The sequence below is a fragment of the Alternaria hordeiaustralica genome, assembly GCF_023758085.1.
Source record: "Alternaria hordeiaustralica strain BMP 2776 chromosome Unknown scaffold_33, whole genome shotgun sequence".
NCBI lineage: Eukaryota > Fungi > Ascomycota > Dothideomycetes > Pleosporales > Pleosporaceae > Alternaria > Alternaria hordeiaustralica.
In genome coordinates, this window is record NW_026056805.1 from 127283 (window position 1) to 144755 (window position 17473).

A 17473-nucleotide genomic window follows, 5' to 3' on the forward strand; every position below is an offset into this window, starting at 1 on the left:
ATAACGGGATTACCTGCGGTAGTGCAAGACGATTTCAGCAACGTCTGGAACGACTTCTCTGGTGTTCCAAATTTGCTAGATCTGGATAATCTGACTGCTCCCTCACTTCTGCAAGACGTGCAATCGTCAGATGGATCGGCAGGATGCGGAATCGTGACGCCACAGCATTATGACTTCACCTTTCAAGATCCGTCTGGGACGGCATCTGGGTCTGATAACATGTATGTCAAGCTATCTTGATGTATCTCGACCAATGCTGAAGTTGTTGCAGGTACAATCTGGACCCGCCCTTGGATCCAGCACTGTGGAATTTCCAGCCTGACCTGCCACCGGACATTCAGCCAACTAGTCTTCCCGACCCAGTTCCCGATCAATCAGATTCAGGGCAGTGCACGTGTCTTACAACGACATGGCTAACTCTCACCGAGTTGCAAGCTGTTGTTACCTTTCACTTTCCCCAAGTTATCATACCCTTACGAAAAGCAATGTCAGCGCTCTCGGATCTAATACATTGCAAGCAATGTCCAAAAGAATCATATTCCGCGATCCAGAATGTACAGTCGATAGTTTCTGTGATGAAGGCAGTAGTAGAGCGCTTCAACAAGGTGTTGAATGAGGTCGATCGCGAAGCCGCGCGCATGGAAGGGACTGGTCAAAAGAAACCATTCCGTATCGGCGATAACAGTCAGGCTTTGCAACATTTGCACACCGGCACCCTTGACTGCCCGATGGGGTTCAACATTGAGATTGAGGCAAAGGATTGGAGGAGATTAGTCAAGACTGCGCTCAAGACGGAGATCTATGGCGGAGGGAGCAACCTACGACCACTGTTGGACTTGGTGAAGGAGAGCGAAGCGAGGCAAGAGACTTGGCATAACGGCAACCATTCCTGGAGCGATGAGATGAGGCAGTTGCATGCCGGGAGACCTGAATGCGATAGCTCGGCGGGCTGCGAGGCCCTGGGAGCGCAACACATACGGAGAGTCATCAATAACCTGAACTGGGATTGATGAACTACGAATAAACCTGGGGCTTGGTTGGGAGTAAAGTCACTATCTCGCCTCCCTTTCCGGCCTCAATCTCATACTATGTTGCAGGAATAAAGTACAGAGATGCTCCGAATCTGGTCGCTATATAAAAGAATGCAGTAGCCACAGGAAATCGATACATGATACAGGACAGAAGTGTAGGAAATAGAGAGGATGTAGCCACAGTATGTGGGATCTAAATGGCAGTATGTCGCGGAAAAGAAGCAGATAGATGGCAATGAACATGAGGAGTGGCGTGGCGTGGCGTGGCGGGCTCATTCGATGAGCGGGAATTCGAGGTCCGGATCAACGTAATTTCGGCCGTACTTCCTTCCGAAGAAGGTGTCTTTGCTATCCTGTAGCATCTTCTAGGCTGCAATTAGCTTATTAACTTTCTTATTTTAATCTTAACTAGGCCTAGACTTAAGAGCTATACAAATATGCTTTACATTATACAAAATCTACTATACTTTATAGTAAAGATTAGCGTGCTAGGCGCTTATGCCTAAAGGCAGGCAGCTAAGTTATACAATAAAGTCGAAGCTTAATCTAGTAGCTTGTAGCCACGGAAGAATAGCTTTCTGGCTACAGAACCAACCATCGGCGCCGACTGAGATTATAGTAGGCTTAATCCCAGCTTGATTGGCCGCTTCAATGTCGTGGACGATAGCTTGTGTGAACCTAAAGGCCCTGTGGAGCAAGACCTTTTGCCTGGGTGTCTCTCCGAGAAAGCTGTTGTCGAACGCAGGCGCTGGAATGTATCGCGTAACAGCCTCGTAGCAACTGTGCAGTACTGCAGATCCACCAGAATAGCTACTCCTCCACGAGGCATAGTGTGCAAGGTACTTTCTTCCAAGCTGCGGAAGCCCTTCTTTGATTGAGGTTGTACCGTCTTTCCAGCACTGCGGCGGAGCCTTGGAAGATCGGTTGATGATGATGACACTTGGAGGGGCGCCATTGGCAGCGTCAGCGGTTAACGAGAAGCGGTATGAGGTTTCGCGATTAGATAGTGGGCCTTTCTTGCATCGTTCCTCGTGCATAGCTAGGTCGTAGAGGTCGGCATGAAATATACCGCATTCATCGTTTTTACATTGGTACGGGCTGCGAGTATCTTTTGCGTGGCGACGCGAGTGGTTTGCTAAGCTTGTAGATGTGTCGAACTCCTTGTCGCATCCGATGTGCGTTTTCCAGGGGCAAGGAAAACTCTTCCCTGGGGTTGCAGTGCATTCTGGCAACTACAGAGGTGAAGATATGAAGTCAGTATATGTCTCACATGCATTTCTCACAGCCACAACTTACCTTCGCATGTTGCACTGCTTTCTGGTGAGTGACAAACATTTCGCCACAACCCTTGCGACATGGTATCTTCCGTGTGCCATCCGCGGTGGGGTCGACCTCGTAGGGCGTTACTAGCCCAATATCTGGATGCGCTAATCTGACATGTTGTGAGACCCCCTTAAGGGTTGGGAAGTACCCTGGCGAGTGGCTACACTGCTTGCTTGCCTTGTAAGGGCAGACCCACGTGCACCGTTCTTTGAATGGCTGTACCGCCGCCCCCTTGGTGCTGACTTCATGCTCATATTCATCCTTCTCTTCCTCTTCCTCTTCGGACTTGACTGTAGCCACGCCAGATGTCTCGGTATCGCTCAGGGGGCTCGTAGCCACGGGAAATGCTCGGGTTGGTGCATGCGCCGTCTGCACGAAGCTGGACGCTACTACCGGTTTTGGGTCGTCATTGGTGTCGTGCGAGGCCTCATTGCGCGGACGCTTCGGAAAGAAGGACGCGATACTTCTTTGCTTCGGATCGTCGGTGCTCTTCCGCTTCCCCCCCATGCTGAGTCGTATTAGGATGATTGTCGTGGGTGGTCGAGGCCTGCGGCGCAGCGAGGCTTGAGGGTCACTGGCATGGAATTTTCGAGCGCGCGATGAGCGCGACAACGCGACTGGACGCGCCAGACCTCCCCACAGCAGCCCTCACCGCTTTCGTCCCAGGGTCTGCACCAGCTGGGCATCTCCTCGAAAAGTCATGCGCACGCACAGTGCGCCTTTCAATATCAAGCGCTCATCCTCTAAGTCTGCTCTTGTCGTGCCATGATCGTCATCGGACGGACGCCGCTTCATACTACGAGCATCAACGGATAAGCGCTGTTACGTAGCTACGTCTGTTCAATAGCACTCAGAGCGTACGTTGCATCCTAATTCCAGGCGCCTGTGATGTGGAAATGTTCCGATCATCGAGACGTGTTCGGATGCCTGCAGTATACAAAGCTTGAGGAACCTCTAAAAGTATGCTTACCAGTATGAGAAAGAGAAGGAGAAAGAGACGAAGCATAAATGGCAACCAGAAATAGAACAATTAAAAGCAGCACATTGCAGCTGCTACAACAAATAAGAGGCATAAGATGTTGCAGCTGGATTAAAGAAAAATAGATCAGGATTAAGATTGAAAGAAGGCACATCATGCTCGGAATGAAGGTAATCCACGCAGTAAGATATCGCTTTGCAGTCTCTAAGCTCTTTCTGTAACTCTCGATCAAATAATAAACTCTCAGAACAAACCTAAGTCTAGCGTTAAAACTGTTCAGAACATAGAATTGTATACGTGGAAATTCTCGAAATTAGCTCTTGTGTGATTGGAATGAGACAAAGGGTTTAAATTTGGAGAATGCGGCAACGTCTACGGGTAGTCTCAACCTAGTCTAGATGAATAAGCAGGGCGCAGAAGCCGCACTTTGATCATTGCCCCGCTCGAACAACCTTAGTCCACAATGCGTTAAGGGTGCCGATTAGAAGCCTATAATTATATCGATGAATATTCTGTTATTATGAATTTGCATATAGAATCTACTCGCTTAGTTTGCAGTCTAGAGTGGGGTATCTCAACCTTGCGAACAAAGGCTTCGCCTGTGCGTCGCCTATTCTTAGTGCAGCCCCACCATGATGATTGCCACGTATATTATTGCACAGAATGTTTTACTTTCCATGAAGTTATTAAATGGCAAGATGGCCGAGGTACGTTACTTCCACTCCTTGGGAATCGCAGTACTAACATCAAAATAGTGGTCTAAGGCGCTGCGTTTAGGTCGTTCTAAACATCCTCCGCAGTCTTCACGGGCGTGGGTTCGAATCCCACTCTTGTCAGCACTTCTAACTGCCCAATCTTTTTGCCTACATCCATGATGTGGGCTTCTCTTTTTGCTAATGCCAGAAGCTGGGGTTGGCTGCCTGCTTGTGGCCCGCGCCGGCTAGTATGCACAGCAGGTGCGAAGCGCGAACAAATATCACCAAGCGCATAGAATGCTTTGAACGTAATAGACTGCGAGATCTTCTTTCCTCTTTTGCTCTGAGCCTGCGAACGAATCTCAGCTCCCAGCGATCTATAATCACTCGCTTACGCCAAATCTTCCCATTCCTCGTCACACCCTCAAGGTTTGCTCACCTAGACTATCTCCTACAGTACTACAACCGCCTTCCAAGCGCACGCCTTCTCTCTAGCAGACCGCGATATCCCGCATAAGGACTCCACACAACCACAAGCATCGGCTATCACGTGAAGGCAGCGTCGACTTTACCCACCAGGTACCATGCCTACTCAACCCGACGACTTGCTTCTGTCGGTATGTTATCGCACTCTTTCCATCGTGTCAGGACTTCCAATGATGTCGGCAATAGAGCGTGGATGCACCATTCCAAGGTTAACTCAGGCTAGCTCCAATCCTCCCTCCGCAATGCGCTCGCGACATTCGGCCCAAACAGCACCCAATATCGTAATATCAAGTTGATGGTGGATGAGTATATGGCTAAGGTCGCTATGGAGGGGCTTTCCATTTCTTCGAGCGAGCCACGTCAGGACGATGAGAAGATGCAGATGGGTTAGAGCAACGCCGTTATCGATATCCACTTCTTTCAATGCGCATTCTTGATACCCTCAGCTACCTTCAAGACAAAAATTGAACACTGGTGTCGTATTGCAGCTATCTAGGTACTGGTCCTTCTACGGGTGGTCCCTTCCATCGGGCTTGTGCCAAGCCCGCGACGGCGTGATCATCAGGAACTCCCGTTCGAAGCAATCCCTTCAATCTCCTTACACGTCCTCGCGATCACATTCCCGACTGATTCTACGGGCAATGGCTACCGACCACCATTCCAGCCCGCATTCGGCGCGAAAAGGTCTTCCATGCTGTCACCATCGCTTTTCCCCGTCTTCGAGCCTTGAACGCTGTATGACTTGGTGACGGCAATACGATGATCCGGCCTATCATCAGCCTGTTTAGTCGCATCTGTATCTGCGTCTGCACTTTGTAGTTCATAACTCTTCTCCCCGCTCCGTTTCACGAACATCTTCAACTTGCGAATCCTGGATCCATCTCCGCTTCCGCTTCCACTCGAAAGGGCCAGTATCCAGGGCATGTACTTCTGTATGAAAGGCTTCAGTAGCGCAACGCATGCGCAAATGACTCCGCCGTTGAGCTCGACCGTGGAGAAGATGCATGCCTTGGCCACGTTGTAAGTTGCGTCGGGATCGCTAATCATACTGTAGACGTAGATGATGCGGACGGTGGATATAACGACGACACTACAAAGACTGTTAGCACAGAACGCCAGATGGCGCATTACCCGAGGCAGCTTACCCAGATCCCAGAGCGAACACAAAGCCCAGTAATATCTTTTGTTTAACAGGTAGTTGCAGGGCGCGCAACATCGGTATCGGCAGGCACAGGATCAAGAAGTCTGTGATTATGTTTATACAGGCCATGAACAGGTTGAGATCTGTAAGGCACTTCTGGTCCGTATGGGTTCGCGGATTGCAGGGTCCGGCGGCGACTATGGTGATGGCCACGGAGTATCCAGTGACCAGGACTGCCAATGCGTAGATGGCTGCTTGGACTTTCTGATCTGGGTTGAGTCGGTAGTAGAGAGCTAATAACGAGAGTTTAGCTAGAGCTGGAGTCCAGACATACACCACCATGATACCGACGAGCATCTTCGTATAGCCCAACATTTGTTGCACAGTCACATTCCACATATGTTGACCGAAGCCATACTGGAACGCTACATTCGAGGTCAGTTGCGTACTCAGAGTAAGCAGAGGGGCAGACTCACTTCGGAAACAGATGACCATCCATGCGACGCAGCCGCACCAGCTGAGTACCACCAGCGCATCGTCCAAGCCGGTCATACGGCGGATGAATATGCGCGTATACAATCGCAACCCGAGCACGAAGGTGGAAAGAATCGTCATGACTGCATATACCACGACGATTCTCTTCTGAAGATCCGACCGTTCACCACTGAAGTCTGCCTCAACGCCAGGTGGCGCATCCAGAACGCCCGACATGGTCGTAATCGCGGTCATCACAGCCGGAAAATTTCTTGGATTCGCAGAAGGAGTCGGAACTTTGAAGGGAAGGCGTGATCGCTAGGACCTTGGGTTTTCTCCCGGACATGCATCGAACTTATCTTACACGCAGCCTGAGTTACCTTGCCAGGTGCCAGCGATCTTAAGACGGGGGTACACGCAAGATCCTTTCCGTACAACCTTGCCGTTCAACAGTGAAACCGTAAGATGCTGGCGCATTCTCGGCAACGCTCATGGATATGCGCATCTCCCGAAATTGCTCGGTTGGAGGCTCGAATCGAATACCAGATAAGATATTCATGAAATCATGGAATGAGGAACCATGTCCTGTTCTCCCATTCAGCCTATGCGCTCTAAGCGAATGTAGCCCTGCCGCCACCTCGCCTAGCAGACACTTATGTACATGCTTACATTTTTCCAGGCCGTCTTTGAACAGGATAAGCGCCACTCAGCAGCACCAAGTCTGATCTACGCACCAAAGTCACACACGTCGCGTTACGGCGCAACCGCATCCAATAATGCGGCGCTCGGAGAATTGAGGCTACACCACATTCTTCCTTTCGCAGGCGACTAAACGGCTTTGGTCCGCTAGAGAACTCCACGATATCGACACGTTGGAAGACTAACTAGACGTGAGTTCGCACCGAGACGCTAATCGGCTATGTGCGATAGTGTGCGACAAAACCTAGTAATCCAATGCTGACCCTTGCACACTAATTACCATGCGGCAAGATTCCTGTTGCGGAGCACCAGCTGCAGTCGCAATCTACGGTAAGAAGGATGGACAGAGACCTGGCCATGTCCCACTTCATAAACCGGGGCTGCCGATCGCGTTCTCGTACCAGTCTCCACGTGTGACTCTGGGCTTCCGAGCAAACGCGTCGCACATGCAAACCTTCCACGTTTTGTACTCCCGATAAAAACAACACACTGGAATCACAGCGGTACGATACTGACTCCCAGGGCTCCCTTATTCAGGGGTTCGTGGTATGTGGCGATCGCCTTCACCTGATAGCAATCGAGAAATAGCCATCGGCCACCACGGCCTAGCACTCTATTTCACTGAACATTAGCAACCCAAGCAAGATTCCGGAGCCATCCACAAGAAACCATGGGCTCGGTTCCTACCGCTGTTTTTGTGCTCGCACCTTTATCGGCGGTCATCCTGCACGAGTTCATTTTGCGACGAGTGGAAGTCGACCATTTGACCCTTCAGATCCTTGGCCTAGCGATTACCGCATACTGGGTTCTATCATATTACACTGGATTCATCGCCGCTACACTGGTGACGAGCTCCTTCTGGGTTCCACTATGGCTGTACATCGGAGCGTACCGTGCCTTCTTTCACCCACTCAACGACTACCCGGGACCTTGGGCTGCGAAACTATCGAGATGGTGGGCCGTCAAGCAGACACATGACAGCAGCCTGCATTACCATCGAGTCCTTCAGCGGCTGCAAGGCCAATACGGCGATTATGTTAGGACGGGTCTGTCCAACCCCGTGTACTTCCTTCCACATTCAGTGCTAACACCGTCAGGGCCACGTGAGCTCACGATTTTCGATACAGCTGCGATCCAACCAATTCTCGGAGCCCAGTCACAGACGTCAAAAGGACCGTTCTACGACGTCATGGAAAAGTCGTTGCACCTCAATCGCGACAAGGTGTTCCACCGCCAGCGCCGCAAGATCTGGGACAATGCGATGAAGGCATCGCTTTCCGACTACGCGCCCCAAGTCGAGAACTTCACGGACCAGCTGCTTACAAGATTGCGCAATGAAGAGGGAAGGTCGATTCCGCTGCTTGTGTATGCAAGCTACTATAGCTACGACGTCATGGCAGCGCTGGCCTTCGGCAAGCCCATGGGCTTCATCAAAGGCGAACAAAGCGACGTCGCTGCGAGTATTCTCGCTACTATGATGGGCAGCGTCCAGGCTTTGGGATACATGTATCTGATGCCGTGGCTAATGAACACAGTTGGTGTTCTTACCTCATTCGCCGGACCCATGAAGGAATGGCGAGACTGGAGCGTCAGCCAGATGAAAGCGCGCATGCAGGTACATCATCCCGTCTTTAAGCTCGACCAAAGCCATTGCTAACAACCTCCTTTAGGTCAGAGATGCGAAGCCGGACCTAATCTCTCATCTCATCACCTCCACGCCCAAAACACCTGAAGGTCGCGAACTTCTCTACGGCGAATCACGCCTCATAATCTCCGCTGGCAGCGAGACCACGTCCACGGCCCTAACCTTCCTCTTCATGCATCTAGCCACACACCCACACTACATGGCTGCTGTCCGCTCCGAGTTCCTCTCCAACATCAATACCTACGACTGCCAGCGACCCATGCCAATGCTAGAAGCTTGTATCCAAGAATCGATGCGCATGTGGCCCTCCGTCTTCTTCGGCTCCCAACGTATCACGCCGCCACAAGGTATGGAGATAAATGGGCACTTGATCCCAGGAAACATGATAGTACATATCCCTATCTTTCCGCTATTGCGCGATGCGAGGAACTTTGTTGCACCTGATCAGTTCATACCTGAGCGCTGGACTACTAAGCCGGAGTTGGTACTGAACAGGCAGGCGTTCATTCCCTTCTCTACGGGGTCACATAGCTGTGCTGGTAAAGCTCTGTCGTTGATGGAGTTGAGGAGTGTGATTGGGAGGGTCGTGGCGGAGTTTGATGTCGTGCTTGATGAGGGGACGGATGTGAATGCTTACTGGGAGGGTATTCTGGATCACTTCACTGCGGGTGCGCCGCCGATGATGGTTAGGTTTGTTAAGGCGCAGTAAGTGCGTGTGGGTTATGGTATAGATGGCGTTTGTGGCTCATTTGTCTTTTACTATAAAAAGAGTGCTATCTAGCTGCAGCATGGGAAACCACCGAAAAGTCTACACTGCCGTTAGTTCTCTTAGATTTCCTATTTCGTACTACCTCAAAGACTGCGGAGGATGTTTAGAACGACCTAAACGCAGCGCCTTTGACCACTCGGCCAAGGGCAAGCTGTGGACGAATTGCGCTTGCGTTTTCGCGCATCCACCTCATATAAGGAAGAAATTGAGCAGTTCTGCAGCCTACATTATGATAAAAGCAGGCAAGTTAGTTGATCTAACGTCAATGTAGGCTCCTGGGTGTTCAGTGTTCTCTCTACTTGGAGGGCAAGCAATCACCGACGACATCGAAGCTACCTACCAACCAATCCAGGACTTGGCCAACTCTACTTTCTGTCGATGCTGATAGACAGTTCTGCGATGCAAGAGCGATCGTTTAATAGCTATAAGCTACTACTCTAGAGTTTAATCTAGTTCTGTACTTAAACTATCTGCCTAACGCAATAAGTACTAACTTTGCTAATAATTACTACAGAGTCTAGTAGATTTAGTATAATCTTTAGCTTATTCTTAAGGCGCTAGAGTTAGGCTCTAGCTAGGCTAAGATAAGAAAGCTAATAAGCTAATTGCGGCGTAGAAGACACTACAGGACAGTAAGGATAGCTCCTTTAGCAAGAGCTACGGCCGCAACTATATCGGCCCTAACACTTCATTTCCCATACTCGAATGAGCCTGCTACGCCAGTGCTTATGCTTATCGCCATGTAGCGACAGAGCTCGCGTATTCCCGTACTCTATGTGAGTAGTGTAAGACTGCTATATACCCTACACATACTGTTTATCGGGTTGCGGCGAATCATCCAGAGGTCTACATTACTGTTGGTCTTTCCCAGACATCGTGCCATGTACCGATGTAGGCCGCAAGAAGCAACAAGAGCATTATGGAATCAAACCACCCGGAAGTCTACATCGCTGTTAGTTCTTGCCTGTTCTCTTTTTTTGTACTATCGTAGTCTGCAAGAAACAATAATGCTGTCGTGACAACAAATTACCTACAAGTCTACATTGACGTTAGATCACCTCAACAGCATGCTCCTACACTGATATAGACTCCAGGGTGTGAGGTGACTTCGCCCGGACGGTCACCGCCGATTTGTCACGCTCTATCATCCTGCAAACACTGCGTTTGCAAGGCACAGACCGCCTTCACTGCAAGCAGCCACAGCAAATTTTCGCACATAGGGCGGAAACTACTCTTCCACGCTCTTTCCACAGGTAGCCACATCAGAGTGTTGCGCACATCGAGCGGAGAAAACTCTTCGACGACACCTTTCCCACACGTAGCCACAGCAAACCGTCGTACGATATGGCCTCCACGGACACCAAGAAACGCAAGCCCAAACCGTACAAGAGCAAGGCACTGATGATGGAACACCTGGGTTTTGGGTGCGAGCAATCGTTCGACGACTGGCGCGCGGGTGATCTAGTGAAGCCCCACTGGGAAAGATTCAGGAAAAGCTTCTTGGACTCGCCTTACTTCAAACCCGACAAAAAACATGCAGAGTTCAAGCGTGTGTACTTTGAAATCATCGACGGCGAGAAGGGTGGCGCGATGACCTTCTCCTCCTCCACCGACCGTCAATACTATACCGACTTGGATTGGCACGCGTGGCTCTTGTATTGGCTTGTCAAAGACAACACGTACAGTAGGGATGGTATCTTTCGTTACACGGGGCTTGACAGATTGGAAACATACCGATGCATGGTGGACTTCATCACCTTCGAAAAGCGACAGCACGCACTGGACAGGGACAAAGGCGCTGCCACATCATCAAAGACCGCACCATCCTCGCCCAATAAGCCAGATCCTGACGAAGCCACCTCCTCTGAGTCTGAGATCGAGGAACACCATCGCCTCTATCCCGACTAAGGTGTTGCCAGCATCTTCTGGGTCGAAGGCAGGCCGGAAGCTTTGGAAGAAGATGAAACCGCATCCGTTCAAGCAACCGTCCGCGGATTTGGTGGCTACACTGAAGCTGAGTTCCAGAACCGAGTCATAGCCGCCTTTGATCTGCGTAGCCACCGGCAAGTTGTGGTGGAGTTGGATGCCAGCGAGGGCTTGACGTACATCGGCGCTCAATGGTGCGCGCACGAAACTGGGAAAAAGATTGTTTTCATGTTGACCACCGAAGAAGAGGTGCGAGTACCGTTGCTTCCACAAAGGGTACGAATAAGTTTGACATAGCTTCCGCCAACAGACGCTTGCCCGATCCAAGCGCACAGGACGGCCAAGTGCATGGGTACGCCACATATCGCTGCTCATTGCCAAGTCGTTCAACACCCATGAAGACGCTGTCTCAGTGCTGAAGAGTCTTCCTTTCTTATTAGCTCAATCAAACTTGGAAATCTAGGGAAAAGACGACGAGCCTTCAGACGGTGAAGACGAAGATGAAGGTCTTCTCGTGGCTACATGTGTATGTGTAGCTTACGATGGTATCCGATGAAAAATGCAATACAGTGCAATACATCAATGATGTGAACCTCTGTATTTACTGATACTAGAAGCTGAACTTGGCAGCTTGCTCATATACCTGCAATCAAGTCCGCCAGCTGGTTTGACGTTTCAATGCGATGCTCCAGACATGAGTTTCACCATTAGATGACCTATCCGTGGTAGATAGGTAGACTTAATACATGGGTAGATCTGACAAACCAGTAAAGTAACACAGTATAATACACAACAAGAAATCGAGTCCTAGCCTCTTTCATCTGACAATTAAGCATCTCCACGTCAAAACCACCCTCAAAAGTCTAAAAGACTCCTCCCAGGAACAACGACCGCAGTGTTCGGCACCGCCAAATCCTTAGCCGGCTCACCCTTTGGTACAGCAAACCCATACTCCGCCTCCCAATCGTCTTCATAATCGCTCTCATCCTCTGAATCCCAGTCACTCTCCTCACTGTTATCCTCATAATCGCGCTCACTCCAGCCATCACTATCATCATCCGCCTCTTCCTCCTCATCTTCATCCACCCAATCCGCGTCGTCCTGGTCATCGCCATCGTTCTCAAAGTCGCGTGTGGAAACCTTGACCTTACTGATGACTGGTATATCCAGAAACCTATGACAGCTCAAGTCCTCTAGCTCTCCAGTGAGCAGCTCTATGCCAGCTGTGTAGCCTAATCCGCCTTTCTTGTCTATCTCTTTGCGTTCGAAATCGAGTTGCACAATGGCCGGTTCGCCCCAGCTGTTGGTGTGGTTGAAGCGCAGTACCTGCAATGAATCCCATAGCGGTAGTGGCTTTGAGGTGAGAAGCTGCTGGATGGCGTTGGCGTGGCTTCGTTTGCTGTGATGCACGTATAGTGCCTCCAATCCGCTCAGCGCTGTGAGCATGGCCTCCATACGCTTGCCGTAGTTGTCGTCGATCGTGCCTTCGCTCATCTTCAGGTATTTGACGGTCGACGCGTAGGTGGGATTCGAGGTTACGGTGCGTAGGAACAGATCCCAACGCGTATTGGCGATTTTCAAGCTGATGTTCTTCGCAATGTGTACGGAGGAAATGCGATTGAGTGAGTGCGCCGTCAATGAGAGGTTGATGATATGGCGGTAGAGTGTTGGCTGTTGGCCTTCTTCAACGTCATTGACACTAGGCCGATCGGGCGCAAGGTATACGGATATTAGATGGAGGACTGGGTCGGGGAGGGACGATAAAGTAACGAGCGACATGTTCGCGGTAAGAGACGAGGTTGCGAGGTATGTGCGACAAAGTTGCAGACTGAGATGTTGGGTTAGGAGGAAAAAGAGGCGAGGCGGGTATATACTGGAGAGAGACGCGTCTCGATGATGTAGACGCGCCGAAATGGCGCTAAGTTTGAGATGGTATGGCGCGTGCACCCCCTAGACAGAGGAGCACGAAATGGCGCGGTAGTGTTCCCGGGACATAGGCGAAGTGCCGGTGATGGCAGCAGCAGCAGCAGCAAAAGTTGATATGTTGTGAATGCCCTCTCGGCACATCGAATCCTATTGCATTGCCATAATATGTTGACCCAAACGCCGCGCTATGCATGTCAAAAATCAATCACGTCCTACCCTCGCTCATAACTTGACTTTCTTCACGGGCTTTTGTTCCGCTGTCGCGTCGTCCTTCTTCCGCTTGAAGATGCTCTGGCTCTTCATCTGACCAAGTCCGGCCTTGTTCGCTGGTGCAGCCTTTGCTTTCAACCCGAAATTGAGCTTGACAGGCGCTGCTTCCGCCTTCACCTCCGTGACATCTTTCTTCTCCTCTCCCTGTGTTTGTTCGTCGACCGGTGTTTCGACCTTCTTCTCCTCCGTTGGGGACGCTCCTTCTGCCGGTGGAGTAACCTGCTGTTGCACTGCTGCTTGTGCCGCAGCTCGTTTCGCCTCGATAGCCTTCTTGGCCTCGGCTTCTTCTTGTGCACGCTTCGCCATCTTCTTCAACATCTTGTCTTCGCCCGCACCGCTTCGTGCCTCAGCAGCCTCCATCTCTGCGATCTCATTGCGCCTGTTTAAGGCTGCAACGGAGGTATCTCTCCAAGCGATCATCAAGCCGTCCTTTTCGTCCTCCTTGACATGACAAATACCCTCGCGTCCTAGGTGTTTGGCGAACTCGGTAAGCGAACTCCACTTGGTAGCGTTCATGTGGACGTGTTCCTTGTCTCGAATATACTCGTTGTAGAACTTGTTGACGCCGATCCACTTCTCGTTGTGTGCTGTCCGCAGAAGATTGACAAAATCCCTTTGGAACTCGTTGCTGAAGCCTTGAATGTACTTCTTGGGGTCCTCGCCAACGACTTGCAAGTTTCGGACATGGCCCTCGCTCTGGACGTGGCATTTGAAGCCGTTGGCGTCGCGACATTGCTTCTGGCACGGCTCACACCACCAGCGCAAGCGCTGCAAGCCCTTTGACTTCATCTTGTTGGCCACCCATTTCGTACTGCCCGCTTCAGCCTTGCCCATGGTTGTGGTTGTGGTTGTGGTTGTGGTTGTGGCGGTGTCGACGGTGGTCTGGCGCAGAGGGTAATGCGGTTACGAGGACGGTCGTCGCGTGTACGGTGTGAAATCACAGCGGATCTCGAGGATAGTCTCGTGTAGTCGTGTGGGATTCGTATAGGTAGCCGCGATGCGTGGGGCGGAAGGTGGTATGGTGATTGAAGATTGGCGTGAATTCGCAAGACTCGTAGGGCTGCTGCTCAAGTGGCTGACTAAAGAGATCGCCACCCGCGGCTGCGCTAGCGCTAGACAGAACTGGGTCCACTGCGCACGAAGGTAACTGCGTCTCATGTGCGCACGCGATACCTCGCATTTGATAAGTTGATAGTAAGCTGTTTGAGAATAAAAACGTCTTTAAAGTTTGGAATGGTAGAAGTACCGTCGAAGTCACCAATATCAGTGGGTATCGGATTTCACCACGAGCGCTCCCCGAACGTACAATGTAGAACCCCTTGGATTCAAAGTCCATTAGTATGCTGAACATCACCTAGTTCAGGTAGTTCACTTGACGCTTTTGTAGCCCTTGAACACACCTCATACAAGCACAGAACTAAACAGGTTTGCAGACTACATTGATATGAAACCCTTCAAAGTAGGTAAGCTAACGTCAATGTAGCCTCTAGGGTATTCAGTGTTTTCCTAGGTTAACGTGGATGGATGAAGGTGAGTGCGCTGGTATCTGTTCACTTCGGCAGGGACCTAGGTGATTTTATACTCACACGTTACAAGGCGCCGCGCCCAACTCAGACAGTAGCTATAGTCTATCCTCCTGATAAACTCATAGCCACGACTAGCTACAATGGCGCGAAGCCCCTCCACCAGTGCCCCAAAACAACGAAAGCGCTCCGCGCGCAAGCCGTATGAAGACAGAGGCAAGATCGTCGCCTCTCTCGGATACTCCTACACTGACGCCGCTTTTGACAAGTGGCGAGACTCATCGCTCGTCAAACCGTGGTGGGAAGTCTTCGTCAGCAAGTTTCTGAAGACAGATCTCTACAAGCCTGGTAATAGCGTTCCCACCTTCGACGATCTCTATGCACGCATCCGGGACGATGAGTGGCGCGGCCGCATAGGATCCCTTGGGCAGACGCATTTTCCGAGGTACGACAACGAGACGGACTGGTATTCGTGGTTGTTATACAGACTTGTCGTGGAGAACACTGGCGACCGCGAGGGGTGTTTCTACTATTGGGGAAGAGAAGACGTGGAAACCGTATTCCGGACAGCTTACCACTACATCCTGTTTGCGAAATGGGAGCGCGCAACAGCACTCACGAGATCGAAATCTGCGAGATCACCAAAGACGAACCCAAATGCGACCACTGCACGTAATCCGGCGCCTTCATCAGACGACTCGGATGCTGGAGAGTGCGAACCGACACTAGGGCTTGCGTACGTGCGGTGGACTGAAGGTCGACCTTTGGGCGCGCTTCCAGCGATTGAGATCGAATCGTTTCGTAGCTATAGCTTGGAGGGCTTCCTGGAAGAGATTAACCAGCGTTTTGGGCTCAGTAACCGCAAACAGCGTTGTAAGGCGCTGGTAGCTGAGGACAGCCAGGCACGCCCGGCAAAGTATGAAGTGGTAGTCTTCACGCTGGAGACTGAGGATATGGAGGTTCCGGAGGAGAAATTCAGCGATGATGACAGGGTGTTCCGATAGGACGATTACACATCGAACGAGGTATTGCTTCCGTGGAGGTGAGGAGTTATTAGACCAGGATAAAAGTGCACCTTATACTGGGAAACAGAACAAACAGGTGCTCGGAAGTCTACATTGGAATGAGAACCTAACTTTGAAAAATCTGGAGGTTATGCAGACGTCTAGGTTCGAAAGTGAATGTTCGCTTTTCCTGCGAACGGGGTGCCCTCATCTTGAGCTAACACGTACATTCTCGTGCTTTATCACACTAACCTTTTGTACCAACAACCCCCCTAATGCAGAACCATCCCCTTGCATACCCGTCACGGCCCGCAGTCTTGGCTGCAATCAACACTCTTCTTCTCCTTCCCAACCCGGTAGCAAAAAAGATCTAGAACATAGGAGGAGCGAGACGTCCCAACAGAGCAACCAAGTATCGTATGAGGTTTGCTTCCGCGGAGGCAGGGGTAGTGCTAGATTAGGGAGAAAGTGCGAGCCTCGGAAGAAGTGCGAAGGAGTGCGACAAAAAGTGCGAAGAAGTGCGAAGGACTGCGACAAAAAGTGCGAAGTGCGACTGTGTTCTACGGTGGAGTAATCATAAGTTACCTCTTTGGGGGTATTCGCGATGGGAATCTGAGAATTCGGTACTGATGATGATGAATGATATGGCGAACCGAGTTTGGCATGGAGGAAACGGGGCTCTGACACAGAGATGTACGCGAGACACACCGAACAGGGTAATGCATAGTGCATATCAGAGAGGGCCCGCTAGGATAGCCGTTTGAACCGGGAGTCGCAGGTCTTCGGTGCAGAGACACGGTACAGGAAGGCGGAAAGAGCAGTTCTGAACGGGAAGAGAAGGGTCAAGCCGCATACGCATATGCAGACATTACCGATGAACCAACATCCCAATCCCACCCAAAGAAAGAAGAAAAGAAAGCAGATACTTTACCGTTCCCTCTCCCATCCTCGACAAATCTCTTCACACAAACCCACACGTCTCACGCCCATTCGCCCCCCAAACCCCTCTCTCCATCCACCCATCACCTTAACTCACCGAAGGATTCACTTAATGCCCCCGAGAAGCACCGCAATTGACCGACTAGAATCGACACTTTTTGGCCTTTCCTTCCCCATGCAGGCAGCCTTATAGCAGATTTGACCGAAAAGGGTGGCAGGTGGAGACCGTGGAGGTGAAGTGGCAACAAAGGGAACGATTGTGGCGAAGACGCCAAGCCAACGTTGAAACCAAGGGAGCGATCCGAGAGGAGGATAGGGTAGGGTGTTCGGGTAAGAGTAGACGCCCCACTTTGCGCAAAAAATTATGGGAATGCCGATGCCTTGCCGAGCATGGCCGTGTTCCCCGGTCCAAACAAAAGGCGGCACAGACGCGGGTTTTTGTGGGAATAAAGCGGAAATGGCAAATGGTCAAGGGGCATCAGTGCGTCTTGGTGAGAATAATAAGTCCGAAGAAGAGCGACTGGAATCCATGGTTTTTGCGATTTGTTGCCTCTTGGAGTAACAGATGGGGCCGGTATGACGTTGGTCTCGGTGCGCTTGGTGTTGCGGATGGGTTATGCTTGTACCCGATGGTGTGGTTTTG

General features: G+C 50.9%; 7 protein-coding genes and 1 non-coding gene across 8 annotated transcripts; 5 read left to right on the forward strand and 3 right to left on the reverse strand.

Annotated features, from left to right (window-relative positions):
* Window positions 1-575: 575 nt before the first annotated feature.
* On the forward strand, window positions 576-1010 carry J4E84_009870 (uncharacterized protein; the record flags this gene model as incomplete). Its single annotated transcript, XM_049392430.1, has 1 exon — window positions 576-1010. The coding sequence occupies one exon, from the start codon at window positions 576-578 to the stop codon at window positions 1008-1010; it is 435 nt and encodes a 144-aa protein (XP_049239837.1).
* A 3015-nt stretch (window positions 1011-4025) lies between these two features.
* On the forward strand, window positions 4026-4169 carry J4E84_009871. Its single transcript has one exon. It is a non-coding gene; the product is annotated as a tRNA-Leu (tRNA).
* Window positions 4170-5159: 990 nt separating this feature from the next.
* On the reverse strand, window positions 5160-6384 carry J4E84_009872 (uncharacterized protein; the record flags this gene model as incomplete). The annotated part of the gene is made up of 3 exons (XM_049392431.1): window positions 5160-5604; window positions 5660-6080; window positions 6132-6384. 3 exons carry the CDS (start codon window positions 6382-6384, stop codon window positions 5160-5162), a joined length of 1119 nt encoding a protein of 372 aa, XP_049239838.1.
* Window positions 6385-7498: 1114 nt separating this feature from the next.
* J4E84_009873 (uncharacterized protein) lies at window positions 7499-9182 on the forward strand (the record flags this gene model as incomplete). The annotated part of the gene is made up of 3 exons (XM_049392432.1): window positions 7499-7874; window positions 7926-8443; window positions 8499-9182. 3 exons carry the CDS (start codon window positions 7499-7501, stop codon window positions 9180-9182), a joined length of 1578 nt encoding a protein of 525 aa, XP_049239839.1.
* A 1067-nt stretch (window positions 9183-10249) lies between these two features.
* Window positions 10250-11150, forward strand: J4E84_009874 (uncharacterized protein; the record flags this gene model as incomplete). Its single annotated transcript, XM_049392433.1, has 2 exons — window positions 10250-10257; window positions 10565-11150. The coding sequence occupies 2 exons, from the start codon at window positions 10250-10252 to the stop codon at window positions 11148-11150; spliced, it is 594 nt and encodes a 197-aa protein (XP_049239840.1).
* Window positions 11151-12023: 873 nt separating this feature from the next.
* Window positions 12024-12947, reverse strand: J4E84_009875 (uncharacterized protein; the record flags this gene model as incomplete). The annotated part of the gene is made up of 1 exon (XM_049392434.1): window positions 12024-12947. The coding sequence occupies one exon, from the start codon at window positions 12945-12947 to the stop codon at window positions 12024-12026; it is 924 nt and encodes a 307-aa protein (XP_049239841.1).
* Window positions 12948-13316: 369 nt separating this feature from the next.
* On the reverse strand, window positions 13317-14198 carry J4E84_009876 (uncharacterized protein; the record flags this gene model as incomplete). The annotated part of the gene is made up of 1 exon (XM_049392435.1): window positions 13317-14198. The coding sequence occupies one exon, from the start codon at window positions 14196-14198 to the stop codon at window positions 13317-13319; it is 882 nt and encodes a 293-aa protein (XP_049239842.1).
* An 832-nt stretch (window positions 14199-15030) lies between these two features.
* J4E84_009877 (uncharacterized protein) lies at window positions 15031-15891 on the forward strand (the record flags this gene model as incomplete). Its single annotated transcript, XM_049392436.1, has 1 exon — window positions 15031-15891. The coding sequence occupies one exon, from the start codon at window positions 15031-15033 to the stop codon at window positions 15889-15891; it is 861 nt and encodes a 286-aa protein (XP_049239843.1).
* Window positions 15892-17473: the final 1582 nt, after the last annotated feature.